Source organism: Mercurialis annua, linkage group LG3 (genome assembly GCF_937616625.2).
Source record: "Mercurialis annua linkage group LG3, ddMerAnnu1.2, whole genome shotgun sequence".
NCBI lineage: Eukaryota > Viridiplantae > Streptophyta > Magnoliopsida > Malpighiales > Euphorbiaceae > Mercurialis > Mercurialis annua.
Window position 1 is genome coordinate 71,115,201 of NC_065572.1, and position 17,087 is coordinate 71,132,287.

The 17,087-nt window shown below is 33.3% G+C and overlaps 2 protein-coding genes across 2 annotated transcripts; one reads left to right on the forward strand and one right to left on the reverse strand.

Annotated features, from left to right (window-relative positions):
* The first annotated feature begins 2,398 nt into the window (after nt 1–2,398).
* LOC126675380 (putative glycine-rich cell wall structural protein 1) lies at nt 2,399–3,156 on the forward strand. Its single transcript, XM_050370014.1, has one exon. It carries the CDS (start codon nt 2,505–2,507, stop codon nt 2,970–2,972), a length of 468 nt encoding a protein of 155 aa, XP_050225971.1. The 5' UTR covers nt 2,399–2,504; the 3' UTR covers nt 2,973–3,156.
* A 915-nt stretch (nt 3,157–4,071) lies between these two features.
* Nucleotides 4,072–7,610, reverse strand: LOC126675379 (histone-lysine N-methyltransferase, H3 lysine-9 specific SUVH5-like). Its single transcript, XM_050370013.2, has 2 exons — nt 7,380–7,610; nt 4,072–6,009 (listed from the first exon to the last, which is right to left on the reverse strand). Exon 2 carries the CDS (start codon nt 5,997–5,999, stop codon nt 4,131–4,133), a length of 1,869 nt encoding a protein of 622 aa, XP_050225970.1. The 5' UTR covers nt 6,000–6,009; nt 7,380–7,610; the 3' UTR covers nt 4,072–4,130.
* Nucleotides 7,611–17,087: the final 9,477 nt, after the last annotated feature.

The window sequence follows — 17,087 nt, forward strand, 5'->3', positions numbered from 1 at the left end:
AACTGAAAGCCGAAATTTCAAAAATGCATTTGAAGAACCTAAGCTATTTGGACTAGACTTCATTGGCTTTAAAATACGCATTAAAGATGGCAGAAACTTTAACCTTATTTCTTTTAGTATTTCTTAACCATTTATAGGCGATATTATAGGACAGATAATTTTATTTCATATTGCATATTTAGCACTAAGATATACTAGTGCAGCATAATCCTAAACATTAAGCTAAAATTTCGAATAGCGAAAAATATCTTCTTTAATGCAAAATTTATTGTAATAAGCTAACGATAACGAGTTAACGATCTCATTAACTTACGATCTCAATTAACTCGATTGGAGTAGGACGTATTGTAGATCGGTATCATATAGTTGTTTTTTAGTTTTTGGATCGGCCTTGGAGGTTGTATATATCACTGTTTCTTTCTCCCTCCTGTAAATACTTTAATGCCGACATCAATAATAATAAGAATACAGGAGATATAACTATATAAACATAAAAAGGAAGAAACGAACAATATAATTTTGTGGTCGTAAATGAAGTTAAACACATATAATTGAGCTCAAGAACAAGAGACAAAAAAATAAAATGTTGCAGAAGCAGTTAAAATGGGTATAAAATTCCCCACTAAAAGCAGATGATTTGGAAAAGCATGTACACGTTATTACCTTTTTGGATGCACATCTTATTCATGAAAGAATTAAATTAGATGAGTCCAATAATATATTTTGTAGCTACTCAACCACATATAATCCATTATTTCACCAAGTAGCCACCTGTTCATCAGGGTTTGCTCTTGCCACTTGTCATCGGCAGCATGGCCGGCCGGTCCAAAAGTTACGGCCACTAAATGGTTCATATGTTTTGGTTATCATCCTTTTTAGATATTTCCTTCCTCAAGTATGGCTCTCTTTCATTCATCCTACATAATCATCACTCTTTGAAGTTGGAGAAGGGATTTTATGCAAAATAAATATCTTCCAATTTAGAGTGGAGACCAAATCATAATAAATTTTGGCCTAATCATTCTTTTTTTAAAATATTTCTTATTTTTTAATTATGATAAAAATTCAAAAACGTCAATATATTTCAATTGTTTCCAACTGCACATATTTATTTAAAAAATAATAATACAAATAATCAAAAGATATTCACCAAATTAAATTACGAACAAAATCGACAAATTTAAAAGTTTCTTATAAATAAGAAAACAAAATTGGAAAATTTTAGAAATTTAAAAGAAATTAACACTTCACATATTTATTGAAATTATGTCAAAATAATTTTAAAAGTTGGGGTATAAATTAAAAAAATACAAAAAAATTAAGAATGTTTAAGCGGTTAACCCCAAAGTTTGTATCACTTTTTTAGGATATAGTCCATGAAATTGTCTAGACGGGACGACACCTTTAAACTTTCCACATCCATACTAATTTCCACTTGAACAATGTAAGTCCCTTGCAGGAGGCAAACTCTTTTCTCAAATTTTAAACGGTTGTGTGAGTACAGTTCGAACCTGTAATCTCACTAAATTTTGTTTCATTTAATATTCCAATCAATCAAATTTCATTTTGTTTACAAGTTCAATTAATTAAAGAAACATTTAGTTTAAAGTTAGAAATTCGGTAATTATATTTTTTTTTAATTTAAATTATAGTAATATTTTTAGAATGAACTTCAAATTTTTATGCAATTCGATCAACCCAGTTTAATTTTTAAGATGTGTCATATAAACTATATCAACTTATTATTACGAAGGATAATTACTATAATTTTAATGAATTTCGAACCGAATTATTATTTTCTCCTTAATTTGAAAAATTACTATTACCTTCTTTACTTTTAAATTTTATATAATTGAAAAGGGCATCTCAGTTAAAAATATTATGATAAAAATAAAATATTAGAAAAAACAATAATTTTTTAAGTTTATAGAAAAATACTAATTTGCACCTAAATTCACGCATGTCAATAGAAATTAGTCCTAATTAATTTGTTTATAAAACAATTAACAAAAAATATTTTAGTATGTGAGCGGTGGTGGAAGTGATAATCATGAGCATGAAAAATAAATTTTTGATCAAAGGGTCATTTGGTTTTTAAATTTATAATTTTAAGTGAAAATAACTTATTTTTCGATGATAAATTGAAAATAAAAACTTTAAATTTTATCAATTAAAATAATTTTTTTAGTAAATTAATGAAATTAAATTATCACGGTCTCCAAATTTACTCATGTTATATCATTTTATTTTTATTTTTAACTAATAAAAAATGAAAGATAGGGGCAATTCCTTTGCCCAACATCTTTAATTTTGTTCTACTGAAATTTGCATCATACACTTAGAGAGTGGGCTCGTGTCAGCATCAAAATTCCACTATAAATACCAACCAATATCCTGCACACAAATCACCATAGGCATAACTTGAAATATATCAACTTTTCATTTCATCCTAATCCTCTCACTCATTATTCAAACCCCAAGTATTTCATTCCAATAAAATAATAATGCACCCAAATTTCTTTTATTTCACACTCGTTCTTCTTTTCTTGATAATTGGAGTTACTGTTGGTGGTTCTGCTGAAAAGAAACCTGAAATGTCTACAGGCCCTAATAACGAGCAGGGCAGTGGCTCTACTGGTGCTACCGGCTCCGGTCACAGCCCCAACGGGGAATACAGCTGGGGTTGGGGATCTACACCAAATAGTGGGTGGGGCTACGGTTCAGGTTCAGGTCGGTCGCCGAATGGATTCGGCAGGGGTTTCGGGTTTGGCTTTGGGTCTGGGAGTGGGTCAGGTTCAGGACATGGTTATGGGTACGGCAGTGGTGGTGCACATGGCGGTGGGTATGGAGCTGGAAGTGGGTCTGGTAATTCTGGTGGTGGTGGGACTGGCGGAGGAAGCGGTGGCGCAGGTGGCTCTGGTGGTGGTAGTCATTCGCCGGCTGAGTTTAAAGGGAAAACAAACCATGGCTGATGAGTTCAGTAAGGTGTGGAGAATATATGTAAGGTTTGAGGTTAATCTTTTGATTTAAATTAAGGGTGCAACCGTACAAGGTGTGTGTGAGCTAAGTAAGTTGCTATTATATAGTTTGAGTTTGGGATTTATGTATAAATTATGAATGGTTCTTAAATAAGTTTAATATTTCATATGCTTAGTATTTCTTTTTTGTGCAACCACCAGTCTTTAGTGTTTCATATGCTTAAGCTAAAGAAGAAAGTTAAAAAGTTAATTACTTGAAAACTGATAGAATAATTCATCAAATAATTCTTAATTTGCATCTGATTTTCAAATTGGGTTGAGCTAAATTAAATACTAACAATAATATTGTAAACTGCATTGTTAAGAGCTTTGGTTGCATCTTATGAAAATCCTATTTCTATGTCTATTTTTTGATTTGAGATTTTTTTTTAAATGGAACCCTAGCTATTTCATCAGAAGTTATTTTCTAAGGTATAGTTGAAATCTGAATACCTAAAAAAGTTGATATTAAGATTCTTTTTAATACCTGTTAATACTTTAAAAAACATCATCAAAATTAAATTTAATTAAATTAAGAAGCCTTGATAAGGAATTGGACTATGGCCGGGATTTGAGGTTGAGACTCAGGTCGAGTACGTGACTCGATGTTCGTGTTGAGGTCAGACTTAGGTTGAGGTTAGGACTCAGATCATAATTCTTACAAGAACTTTTTAATTCTTGTAAAAAAATACTACTTTTTCTATTTTTATGAGACTGAGAAGAATATCAAATAGTTAAATTTTAAAATTACTAAAATTAATTTAAAATTTTAGATATTTTGATATAAATAGCTCAAACCAAAATTGTCCATTTTTATATATAGTTTCACCCAGAGAAAACTAAACTATCAATAGAGGTTTTAGATATATTTGAAGATTTGTAATATTATTGTCTTTATATTAATTACATGATCACTCATAGTCAAATTGTACTTGAGTTTAAAAGTATCATGTAACAACAAAAATCTATCCAATCAAGAAAACTTTTCCTTGGCATTATTAAGCAATCAACTAAATATTTATAGCCACCAACATTTATAAACAAAAGATTGACATTCATATAACAAAAATTGATTCAAACGAAAAACACTAGTTAATTCATTAACACCCAAAACTATTCATAGAACATTTTGATGCAATTAGCAGATTCACAATTACACTCCTTCCTCTTGAAATCGCCATTCTTGCAACGAATTTCTCCTAACCGATGCTTATAATCATAGGTCAACTCTTGCAATGGAGGGATGTCTCTCATAGCAAATAGCATAATATGAGAAAATTTGTCAACATGATCACCATGTACGACACTTTGGACATAAAGATTAGGGAAACAACTATGATTAATAAATCTTCCCACATTACCATGTCGAGAAGCATCTATAGTATAACCCTCACCCTCTTCATTATTTTCTATGTCAAATAAATAGTCACACATGTTATTCCTTTGATTAGCTTCATTAACCTTAAGGACTTCTCCGACATACTCGCATATGAAACTACCAACGGGAATATGCAATTTCGATCTAACGCCCCAACCTTTCAATTCGGTTTTGAAGACCTCGAGTTGAAACTTGAATTTTCGTTGGCTCACTCTATTAATGCAAGACTCGAAACACTTACAATTAGCACCACATTCATAAATGTGACGGTTCTTTCCAATGAGTTCTTCACTATAGTCATACATAAACATTTTTCCATTTTTAATTTTGCAAGAGCAATCTTCAGAGTCGGAGCATCCGTCGGTACAATCACAACCGTCACAACTACTTAAAATACTCTTTTGAGAGCTTATAGGATATGTTCTATTAGAATAGTACACAAATGGTAAAGGCTTTTTGTCGTCAAGCGTGTTCACCACATTAATAGGCATTTTCTCTTTGCCTTTTGAGATATCTTTCATAAAGAAACTCTCATTGTGAAGAAATTCGTTATTTGCTTTGCTTGCAAATCCTCGAGTTGACTTTGATTGTCTTGCAATCCTTCTCATTTGAAACTTTAGAACATTTTTTCCAAACTCGCCTCTCGTTTGCCAATATTTTTCCACCAAGTATAAACCATCATAAACATAAACTACTTTTGAAGTCTTTCTATCCGAGCTCTGACTAAGACTTGATGACTTGAAGACGTTATACTTTGTCTGATAGACAACCCTTACCGGTGAATGATGCTCCATGCTATTCTTCAATGCAAGGTTTCCTCTTTTTAATACTTGGTCTTTGAGCGGATGAGAATTCAAAACTCTAGGATTTCCACCTTCACCTAAGTAAATCAAGACATCGGAGTCCAAAGTGTTCGCGTATCGGCTAGTTACAATTACACTTGTGGCCAATGTAGTCCCATCTCTCTCAACATAATCTATACCCTTCATAAAATGATGGTGAATGCCAACTATGCAGAGTTCCGCTCTAAACTTAAACTCATCTCCAATCTCCACTCCAGAAATAGATCCTATTTGTTTCTTAATCGGAAGCCAATTGGTAATATTTCGAAGAACCATTGCAGCTTTTAAGTGAATGTTAGGCTTTTGCCAACTTGACTTTTCAACTTTTTGTAAAAGCTTATCAAGTATTTCACGGTACAATTGCACACTAATTTTCAATTGCTTACGAGGAAGATAATCATTATCAAAAGTATTAGAATCTTGCTTACGAGATATAATGTCCCTAGAGATGGCATTAGAACCTTGGTTCTTACTATGATAGGAAAACCCTCCTTTACATGAATTTTCTTTAGTCTTTATACGATTTAGAATAGAATCATCTAAAAAGTTATCGAGAAAACGTTCACTTACAATTTTCTTCGAATTTGGTGGATTTCCCATGTAGGAAAATTCTTCTAAGGGTTCATAAGAAGAATTTCCTTTGAATTCCTTTGAGTCTAGAGAGTGTAAAAACAATTTGCAACGAGTTGGATATTGACGAGTAGCTTTCCTTTTCATTGTTGTAGTTCCCAACGACAAACTCGTGCTCATGCCAAATTCCATAAGATAGGATCTATATGTCATCATGAAAAATGATTAGTTTCAAAATAATCAATATAAAATAGGTACAAATAATTTTTGGCATACAATACCAAAAAAAATTTAACACAAAATATCTAATAACTCGAACTATTATCAGAAGAAAACTAATTCTAAAATCATTTATCATAAAGGCATAGTAAGAAAAACATACTCTCATCTCACTTAAAAGGACATAGTTAAAAACTCAAAATTATTACATTTCTTAAAATCAATTCCTAGCGTATTACACATGGATGACTAAAGCAACAAGGTATTTGCACTAATTAAATAGCAAAATCCATCTAGAGGCCAATGTACTAGACTATTTTTATTTAGGAAGCCTATGTACTAACTTTTTATTTTTTTCCGTTCCTCTAATTATCTAATTTTTGATTTTTGTGCCCTTTTATTTTAGTGAAGAAAAACGAATTATAAGTAGGAAGACCGAAAAAAGAGCATGAAAACTAAAAACTAAACAACTAAAAAGAGCATGAAAATCAAAAATTCGGTAGACTACACATGTAGAAGGACTGGAAGAACAAAAACATAATATATGAGCTCTTCATAAAAAATGGTATATAACAAGTGCCTCCGAATGAGTTTAGCCAAATTAAATTTATCACAACATTCCTATAATACACGTAAACCTTGAGAAAGTTGTGTTTTTCGTTTTGAAAACATTTTCATTTTCGAAACTCTCATAAAGATTTTAGTGTAGTTTCTATAAATAATTGTAAAAATTTAAAAACCGTTTTCCAATATGAAAAAAATATCCTAAACACAAAAACCTTAAGAGTTGCCTACAAATAATTTTTAAAGGAGTTATTTATAAATTAAAAATTAAAAATAAATATGTAATTATTCACTAATTATTCACATTTTCCACAGTAACCAATAAAAACTTATTTTCTTTTCAAATACCAGAAAATATAATTAGACTTATATTTGAATGTAAACGAAAACAGCAACATCATATGAATCACAGTATCTGAGAAATTTACACATGAAAATCAATCAAGCAAATCATATCACGCAACTCAAAAAACCAGAAAAGCTAAAATTTAAAATGTCAAAATCAAAACGGAGAAATAATAGATTTTTTAAAAGAATACGTTTTATAAATAGAGTTTTGGATTCATAGACTAAGTGAAGTCTGTGTACTTGTATACTGCATGTTCTTAAGATTGATTTACTAAATTTAAAATAATCAATGTAAGCTACAACGCATCAAAAAATAAAAACAAAAATTCAAACAAAGATCAGACCGAGTAGTGATGGCAATAAGAAATAAAAAGAACAGGCAATTTGCTAGCAGAGAAAATATAAACAAACATGCAAGCATAAAAGAGCAAAGCGAAGTACCAGAAGTAAAGCCACCGGAAAAGCCCTCTCCGCCGTTCTGTTTAGCGGTGGTGATAAAGAAACCCTAAACAAGCAGTCCTATTTATAGAAGACAATGTGCTTGCACTTTGCAGAGCAAGATTAAGAGTCCTTTCAAATTTCGAATTCTTATTTGAGTTGGAGACCTTTTAGTGTTTCCTTCTTGGTAAAAGAGGAGAGTTTTTTAATCTAATGGCTAAGAGACTGCAAGTGTAATGTTATCGACGGTGAGAAAGTTTTGAATTTAAATTGGAATTATAAGCGGTTCGGTTTACACTTTCGCATCGGTTAAAGTTCCTTCTAATGGGAAAATTTAGATATTTATCTTTTATCTCAATCTGATAAATTTACAAAAAATATCTCACGTTTTTTTTTAGATTTATATTTTTATTCTGGATTTTAAAATAATTATGATTTTACTCTGGTTATCATAAGTTTTTTTGTAATTTATTTTTTTACGTAGGTTATCATACAATTATCAGACTCTTATTATATTTCATTATCATCTAGTTATTATATCAGAATGTTATGATAACGACATGGTAATATAGTGATACTTACATGATAATCAAATATTATTTTGTCATAACATTATCATAGATATCATCACAACATTATCATATAGGTACCATAAATATTATCATCTCGGTGTCATATGATAATGTCATGATAACGACATGATAATATTATGATAACGATATGATAATTAATCATTTTTTTCTGCAGAAAATTCTTTTTTTCCTATAGTGTTGTGATAACGACATGATAAAGTAGTGATATACTGACATGATAATCGGACATTGTTTTCTGCAGAAAATCATTTTTTGTGTAGATTATCGTTTTTAATGCAAATTTTTAAATAATTGAAAAATTTCAAGAGTAATTTATTTAGATCTAAAAGTTAAAATAAATCGTATTAATCACCACGAGTTAAGAAAAAAATCGCTAAAATCAAATATGAAAAAGCGGCGGAGCGACGACAGAATGATGGCGGAGCGATGAATTAACGACAAAAAAGAAGAGAATAATAATGGAGAAAAAATAAAGAAGAAAAAAATGGCGAAAAAAAAACAGAGAAGAAGAAGAAGTAATGGAGAAGAAAGAGAGAAAAAGAGAGAGTGAGAGAGAAAAAAAAAAGTGAAATCTGTCACTTAATAGTAAAAAAATGATTAGTATAAAATAATAATAAAAAATAAGTATAATTATAATATAAATAAGTGTTATAGTAAAAAAAAGACATTAAAAAGGTAAGTGATGGAGTTCGTCTTCTGATTCGGTGATGTAACTTGCAAAACAGGGTAGAAGTTAACCGGACGATGGTTGTCCGATTAACTCTCCGATGCTAAAGTCAGTTTAGGCTTTGAGCAGCGTCTTTGAGTATGTAATGTAGTTGTGTAATTAGGCATACTTCAAACTCCTTTTTATAGTAGATGATTGTATACCTTGTAGAGTTGAAATAGGAAGGTGAATCCTATTTTGTAGGGTTTGACCTTGATTAGGAGTATTATTCCTTATTCAGACAGGAGTCATATTTAGAAATATTTTCCTAAATAGTCTCGTTTTCCTAAGTTAGAGGTTATCTTTTTAAGTTGGAGTTCGTATACAAATAGGAAAGATATTCGAGAATATAGGCAGATCTAGCAATTTGTCTGAATCCCAGGGATGAAGCGCTTTGTCTGAGTCCTCAAGGATTTGGTCTCATCCGCGTGGATAACATCATATTCCAGTCGAGGCGGATCCTATGGGTTCGTCCACCAATTTCATCTGTTTTAGCCCTTTGGGCGGGAGTCCGGTATCGTCTGAGAATGGGTCTCTTGCAACTCGGCTCCATAATTCTTAAGATAGGATTTGATATCCATCAGTAAGGTATTTTCTTTATTTTTTCCTTATTGCGGTAGGAAATCACGTTATTTTTGAAAATGGAGTATTTATATTAAATTTCTCTTATTGAATTGAGAAATTCTAAAGTAAATTTAGTCCATTATGGTCTTTATTGATCATTTTTAAAAGCATAATTAAATGATGATGTTAATGTAATATTATTTAATAAATTTTTATATATTCAATTATAAATTTTAAAATGCTTGGCTTGGTCCGTATTTTTTTTAGCAAAAGATAAAATACATTAAAAAATTATTGAACTACGTCGTAAATCAACTATTACAATAAAAATAAAAAATCACAAAACAAACACTAACAATTGATCCACTTAACGAAATTTTAATGGTGCCAATAAACTAGAGAATTCAAGTGTTAGAGATTTTTTTAGCACCATTTACACTAGCAATATATTGTTATCTCTGGCAAAAAAAACTAGTCTAAATGTCTTACAAAATATTAATTTATAAATATAACTGTTAATATTTTATTTGTTTGTGTTTTTTATTTTTTGGACATATACTTCTAAATGAAGGGCCTACCAAGCACTTCTTACTCTCTCCGTTAACACTCAGTGGAATTTCTCTACTAATGAACCGCCTCTATTATAAGGTAAGCTTTAAATTAATTTTTTTATATACTAATTTTAAATTTAAATGTTCAGGTAAGGTATGACGGTGTGTTTTGTTCTGAATGGTCTCAACATTTCAGTAATGCGCGCTACAATTAAGGTAATACTTATACTAATATATTTTTTAACGGTAAGTAATTCCCTCTTTTAAGTTTTTATGTTCTATATTATATTGCTACCGTTCGTTTAGCAAATTATTTACGCTTTGGTATTCTAATTTGGTAAACGAATGTGTATTTGGATGGCTCAATAGTAGCCGCGAAGTCCACTTTTATTTCTTTTACTTAAGATCGGTTCATCATCTTCAGGAGATGACCTTTCTTCTTATATATTTATATATTGCTATCTTTGGCAAAAAAAAATGTTCTGTGTCAAATATAGTTTAATGATTGGACCACAACCTAAAATTTAATAAGAAATTTAAAATTAAAGTTCGAACGAACACTATACCGCCTTGAGTAAAAGAAGGACCGACGCAAACAATGCTAATTAAAATCATTAAAACATAATGAACAATCAAATATATATCCACAAACAGAGCAATTTATTAAAATAAAATTAACATAAAACAAAAATTAGACATGCCGGTGATGGAACGTCGAATTTCCAGCTCAAGACCGGGCTCAGTTCTAGGGGTGTGCATCGGTCGGTTCGGTTTTCGAACCGACCAAAATGTAAGAACCGATCGGTTTTTTGGTGGCTTGAAAACCGAACCGAACCGAACCGAAATAAGGAGAATATTTCGGTTCGGTTCGGTCGGTAACCGATATATACTATATCAGATAAAATATATCAGTTATCCTGTGTAGCTTGGTGGCTTATGCGCGCGTCATGGAATGAAAGTGACCTAGGTTCGAATCCTCGGTGAGCAACTTCCTTTTTTTCTTTTTAATTAAACAGAAAAATAAAAGAAGAGAAGAAGGAGAATCGAACATGGGACAAAATTGACTTCATAAATACAAGTTTCCAACGTGCTACAGCACATATTTGTACTATTAATAAAATAGTTAATAGATATAGCATAACTTCGGTAAGTTCGGTTTATCCAAATTTTTCAAATCAAAAACCGAAACCGAACCGAACCTATATTTTCGGTTCGGTTTGGTTCGGTTTTTCGGTTTCGGTCGGTTTTTGCACACCCCTACTCAGTTCACGTATGACATGGTAGACTTAGGCGGCATTTGACAAAACTGAAAATTAAGTGTTGAATTTGAAGTGTTGAAAATAATAATTACTGATGGAGTCTCCCTTCTGATCCGGTTGTATGACCTGCAAAACAGGGTAGAAGCTAACCGAACCGTGGTTGTCCGATTAACTTTCCGATGCTAAAGTCAGTATTGAGCTTAAGCAGAGTTTTGTGTATGTTGTAATTGTGTGTTTAGGCAATACCTCAAACTCCTTTTATTGTAGATGATAGTATACCTTGTAGAGTTGTAATAGGAAGGTGAATCCTACTTTGTAGGGTTTGACCCTGATTAGGAGTGATATTCCTTATTCAGACATGAGTCCTATTTAGGAACGTCTTCCTAAATAGTATCGTCTTCGTAAGTTAGAGGTTATCTTCCTAATCCAAATAGGTAAGATACTCGAGAAAATTTAGATCTGGTAATCTATCTGAATCCCAGGGTCAACGCGCTTTGTCTGAGTCCTCAGGGATTCTGTATTCTTCCTATCGGATGGTGTTCCAATCGAGGCGGATCCTATAGATTCGGTTGCCTGTTTCGTCTGTTTTGGCCCTTCGGGCAGGAGTCCGGTATCGTCTGAGAATGGATCTCCTTCGACTCGGCTCCATTGTACTTAAGATAGGATTCAGTATCCATAATTAGCCCCCCCGTAAGTGAGCTGAAGTCTTGGTATTTATGCCTGTAAATTTTACTCACTCCGGTCCATAATATTTGTCGCACTTAGTTTTGACATAAAAATTAAGAAAATAATTAATATGTCTTAATTTGTAAACACTTTTACTAAGTTAACCCTACATTGAAATTTGTTTACATTTATGACTACCATTTTCATTTGTTTATTGTATTCTTTAAATAAATTAATGGGGGGCAAACATGGAAAAATAGCAATTAATGCTCTCTTGATATTATAAAATGACAAATATTATGGACCAAAATAATTTCTCAAATGCGACAAATATTATAGACCGGAGGGAGTAGCTCTTTTGGAGGTGGGTCGTTTTATATTCTGGCGAGTCGATTTACTTCTCCAGCAAGATTTCTATTTTTCTTCTCTCTGCCATATGTCACTCATCGGCAAACTGTGGTTATCTGATGAGGGATAAGTGTCTCGCTTTTATGACATTTGTCACTCATCCGATGTGACCCTTAGGGTTCCGTCTCTTCGACTTCCTAGTCCCCAACTTCTGGGTATATAAATGTTCATATTTACACTTTTCTTCTTTCACTTCTGTTTTTCTTCAAAAATTTCCAGATTTCCTTAAGCAGTTTATTCTTTTTGTCGTGTTAATTTCTTTTAAGATTTCTCGTTTCAAGGTTGCTCCATATCTTTCCTTTGATCCTGCCTATTTGATTTCAAAATATTGTGCTTTCCTTTTACTCCTATAATCTTCTGTTTTTGATATCTGGGTTCGGGTTGTTGCTGTTCTTCGTGTTCTTCCCAATTCTTAGTTTTTCCTTCTTTTGATCTTTTAAATTCGAAATTTTGTTGTTCCTCCTTGTTTTCCCCCATTTTAATTTAAAATTTCAAAAGTAGTTGAAGGGTCTCGGGGTGCTCGTGATGACTTAGAGCATATCCGAAGTTCTTTATGTTAAGCAGGTAACAGATTTTGCTGAAGAATTCAATTTTCCCGAGTCATACGTTATTGTGAGACCCTGAAAAATGTATCGGGCGAATCACAGCACAGACTCGCCTACTAAAATTGTTGTTTTTCATGAACAGTTTGTCGCGGGTCTTCGTTTTCCTCTCGAGTCTTTACTTGTAGATATTTGTCTTAATTTAAATGTTCCTCTCGGTCAACTTTATCCAAATACAATTCGCATTATTTGTTCCTTTATCGAGTCCTGTAGGTCTCGCAACCAAGAGCCTTCACATGGTTTGTTTAATTATTTTTATGTTTTCTCCCGCCGAAAGGACGAGGAGTTTATTTTCGCTGGTGGTCGACCGAATCGGTCTCTTTTCCTTCTTCCCTCGTCTTTAAAGGGTTGGACTTCATCTGCCGAACCTTCATATGACTCGGTTCATTACCCGGCCTTGATAAAACATGTTTCCTTCATGGAAAAAACATGTGTCTTCACGACTTTACCATCTAGTCATATGTCTTTTAGGCTAGGCTATGAAAAACCTTTTTTCTAATCTTCACTTGGATAGCAGTACGATACACAAGACAATATGCACCAATATATATATATATATATATGAAAATTATAAAATAATAAATTTGGAAAGATGGATTAAAAGAATTAATTTTAACCAATTTAATTATTTTTTTTATTTTTTTATTTTTCTGAATGGTCTATCATTTTTTTTTTGACAAAGCAAATGCTCTATCATTTTGAAATAGAAAGAATATATTTTATTGGTTTGTTGCATAGAAATATGAAAAAACTTTTACTTGAATCTATTTCATTATGTATACTATTTTATTAAATATGTCACATGAGTTTTATTAAACAAAAATAACCATAAATGAATTGTAGTTCAAATGATATTTGAAATGACCAATTTTTTTTGATGAATTTGAATTGACCAATATTTGTTTTTCGATAACAATTTTTTTAAAAGACACAATCAAAGTATTATTTTATTAAATTGATATTCAAGAAAAAAAGGATACTTCCATCAAAGCAAATTGTGAAAAGCCAAAAAAATGTCGCCAGTAGTCATTTTCTTAAGCTTCATAAATGACATATTGAACATCTACAAAACAAAATAACATGCAACAATTCAAAAAAATATATTAGAATCACATCATCAACCCAAAAACCTTGTAACTAAAACCTGAAAAAACTAAATTCAATAAAACTTCCCAACATAGCCAGCAAATCTCTTCGCCTTCACGTTCCTATTTAACCCGATCCCAATCTAACATTTTTTGGCTTGCTGATAGATTGCTTTTGGTTTTGTTTTCTCAGCTCAAAGGTGAAGACAAGTTTCCCGTGTTCTCCTCTTCCCTGTGTCATTTTTTCAACATATTAGAGCCCGTCATATACATATTTCTCTAAAGTCTTACTTTCCTTAAGAACACCTCTCACAGGCTTATAATGATCCAGACTATTTCTCAGTGCGAGGTTTCCTTGTCTGTGCGCCTGATCTCTAAGAGGCCCATGTTTGTTAATCTTTGGGTTCCCACCATGACCACAGTACTTCAGAACACCAGACGACTTCATTTTATTACAATATTTACCAGGGGCAGAGTCGGAGGGTCATACCCGGGCGACCGCCCCCTGCTCCGACCATCGAACAATAGGGGTGAAGCGCAGACGGTTGAGTCGCCACCCCTCAGTAAGGGCTCTGCCCTTGTTCGCTACTGACAGCAGCAGCTCTTCAACCGTTTGCGTTTCACGATCTTAAGATGCCATTAATATCTTAAAATATGTTTTTAATCACCACATACGGTTGGAGAGCTTGTAAATTAATGGCATCTCAAGATCGTGAAACGCAAACGGTTGAAGAGTTGCTGCTGCAAGTAGTGAGCAAGGGCTCTGGGGTGGCGGCCCAACCGCCTGCGCTTCACCCATATTGTCCGATTGTCGGAGCAGGGGGCGGTCGCTCCTTCCCAAACTCTCCACGTCCCTCCTTCACTTTTATGACAGAGTACAGGCCATCATAAACATATGTGTCAGAAGTTTTGCATTGCTTGAAAATAACTCTGACAAGCATATCACGCTGCAGACTGTTTCTTAGTGCAAGGTTCCCTTGCCTGAACACCTGGTCTTTTAGCGGCCTTTTTTTATTAACCTTTGGGTTCCCGTCGTGGCCGCTATACTTCCGCACACCCGACTTCATCTCATTGCGATATTTATCGCCGACCACAATGCTTGTCACCAGCAAAATTGGTTCCTCTAAGGACTCCAGATAGTCGATTCCATTATGTAGCTGAAGATAAAGCCCATTAACGTACAATTGGGACCGATATTCAAATGTATCGCCAGGTTTCACCCTGGGAACCGCTCCGACCTGTTTCGTTATCCTAACATCACACCTCCTGTAGAATTCTGATACTGCATATTGGTGCACTCGATATGGGGGTTTCCCTTTGGATTTGGCGTCAAGCTTCCACTTCTCGGGCGTCTGGCTGAAAGATTTTAATGTCTACTTGACGTCACTCCTAGAGGGTTTCATTCTGACAAGTTCAAAGTAAATAAATCAGCAGAAGAAAACAATTAAGAATCTTCATTCCAATTTCAAGAAAGATAAATTCTTGATTCTTGATATAACAGGGTAATTACCAACAATAGATCAAAGAAATGCACAAATCCAAACAGACAACGAACCCATTTACATTTTTTGTGCTTCACGGAGACTAAGTGTAGCAATGGAGAGTGCAATGAGTAGAAGTCTTCGTCAGCGAAGAATACAATGTCAAACAAAATTTAAGCGAAGAATACAATGTCAGACAACAAACCCATTTACATTCTTTTGATGTTCGATTGTGAAGCAATGGAGAGTGAAACGGGTAAAAATCGTCATCAGCGAAGAAGTTATAAATTATAATCAATGGAGATGCACATTTAGTTTTGTAAGTGTGAATGTTATATTTATATTGTAATTTTTAATTAATTTCTAATTTTTAATTTTTAATTTGCTTGAAAACTATTCTTACAATAGAAGGTAGTATTTGTTTTTAATTTGAAGAAGAAAAGGAAGTACTTAACGGTAACATAAAAATTAAAATAATTACATTTGCATAAGGATTAAAAAGTTTCAATTCCTTTTTTATTTTTAAATATAAAATTTATTATTATTGGATAATTTTAATTAAAGTGAAAATTTAATATCATGTGATAATCTATAGTATTGTTACCGACCTGATTTCTACCGAGCTCAATCCCACAGACGCTTGTTATGGTGGGCGAGCCAACAGTTATATCAAGCGAGCTAACCACGAGTTATAGGATCGTGGGTTGTTCCGGATTTGTAGCTGAACGTGGGCTTGGCACGTTCAGCGGTTACTTCCTACATATGGCTATAAATACTAAGAAGCATACACCAGAAAGAGGTCAATCACTAATCACACCCTTAAACACTTACTATTCCCACATATATCATACTAACTTTATCATCAAAATGGTTACCAGACTTCCTTCTCACATTGTTCTTTGTGCAGGAGATTGCCGACTCGTTTCGGGATTGAAGTTATCATTTGGTGCGGTGAACGTGGAACACCTTTCAGAAGCTAGTTTGATTCATTATGGAGGAGCAGCACAGGGATGAAGATAGGGAACGAGCTGGTGAAGAGGGAGAAACCAGCAACCCGGAGGGAAACCCCCCCCCCCCCCCACCGGAGGATGTCACCGACGACCCCCATAAGGAAGAGGACGCCATCTCCACCAAAGACCTCTATAAGGTCTTCTCAGATTTCACCAGCATACTGAAAGACATACAGAAAAACACATCATCCCATTCTCAAAACCAAACAGCACCCCCGCCTGAGACAAGCGACAACACGAAAGGAAAAGGCAAACAACATGTCTCTCCCTTATCCTCAGAACCCACGGGGACTAAAAATCACACCCACCGGCGGCAGACGAAGAAGAACCCCGACCGGAAACCGAGATGGAGTCTAGGGGAAGTCCGGATGATCTGGAAAGAAAAGTCTGGGACGCATTGAGTAGAATGGGCGTGCGGTGCGACAATGTCGACCTTACTCTGAGGAGTGACACACGACTAGGGGACCATTCTACGCTGCTCCTCCTTCCATGGAAGTGCTCTTTTCTTCCATGGAAGGAAGAAAAGCTCCTCCTCCCATGGAGGAGAAGCTATTTTTTTTAATTTTTTTTTTAAAAAAAAATTGAAAATGGATTTGAAAATTAAAATACGGTATTAGGTTGAAATTAATTAGTCTGAATATTTTATTTGTTTTATGTAAATTTTTTACGGTTTTTTATTTTTAAAAAATTATTGTTAATTAATATAAATTAAATTATTATTATTAGTTGAATTTTTTTTAAAGAAGAATGTGTTTTTTGACGTGTAATTAGAATATATGCTAAAAA

What these genes read in the sequence shown, in the direction of transcription:
- LOC126675380 (XM_050370014.1), top strand. Translation starts at nt 2,505, where the DNA reads ATGCACCCAAATTTCTTTTATTTCACACTCGTTCTTCTTTTCTTGATA.
- LOC126675379 (XM_050370013.2), bottom strand. Translation starts at nt 5,999, where the DNA reads ATGGAATTTGGCATGAGCACGAGTTTGTCGTTGGGAACTACAACAATG.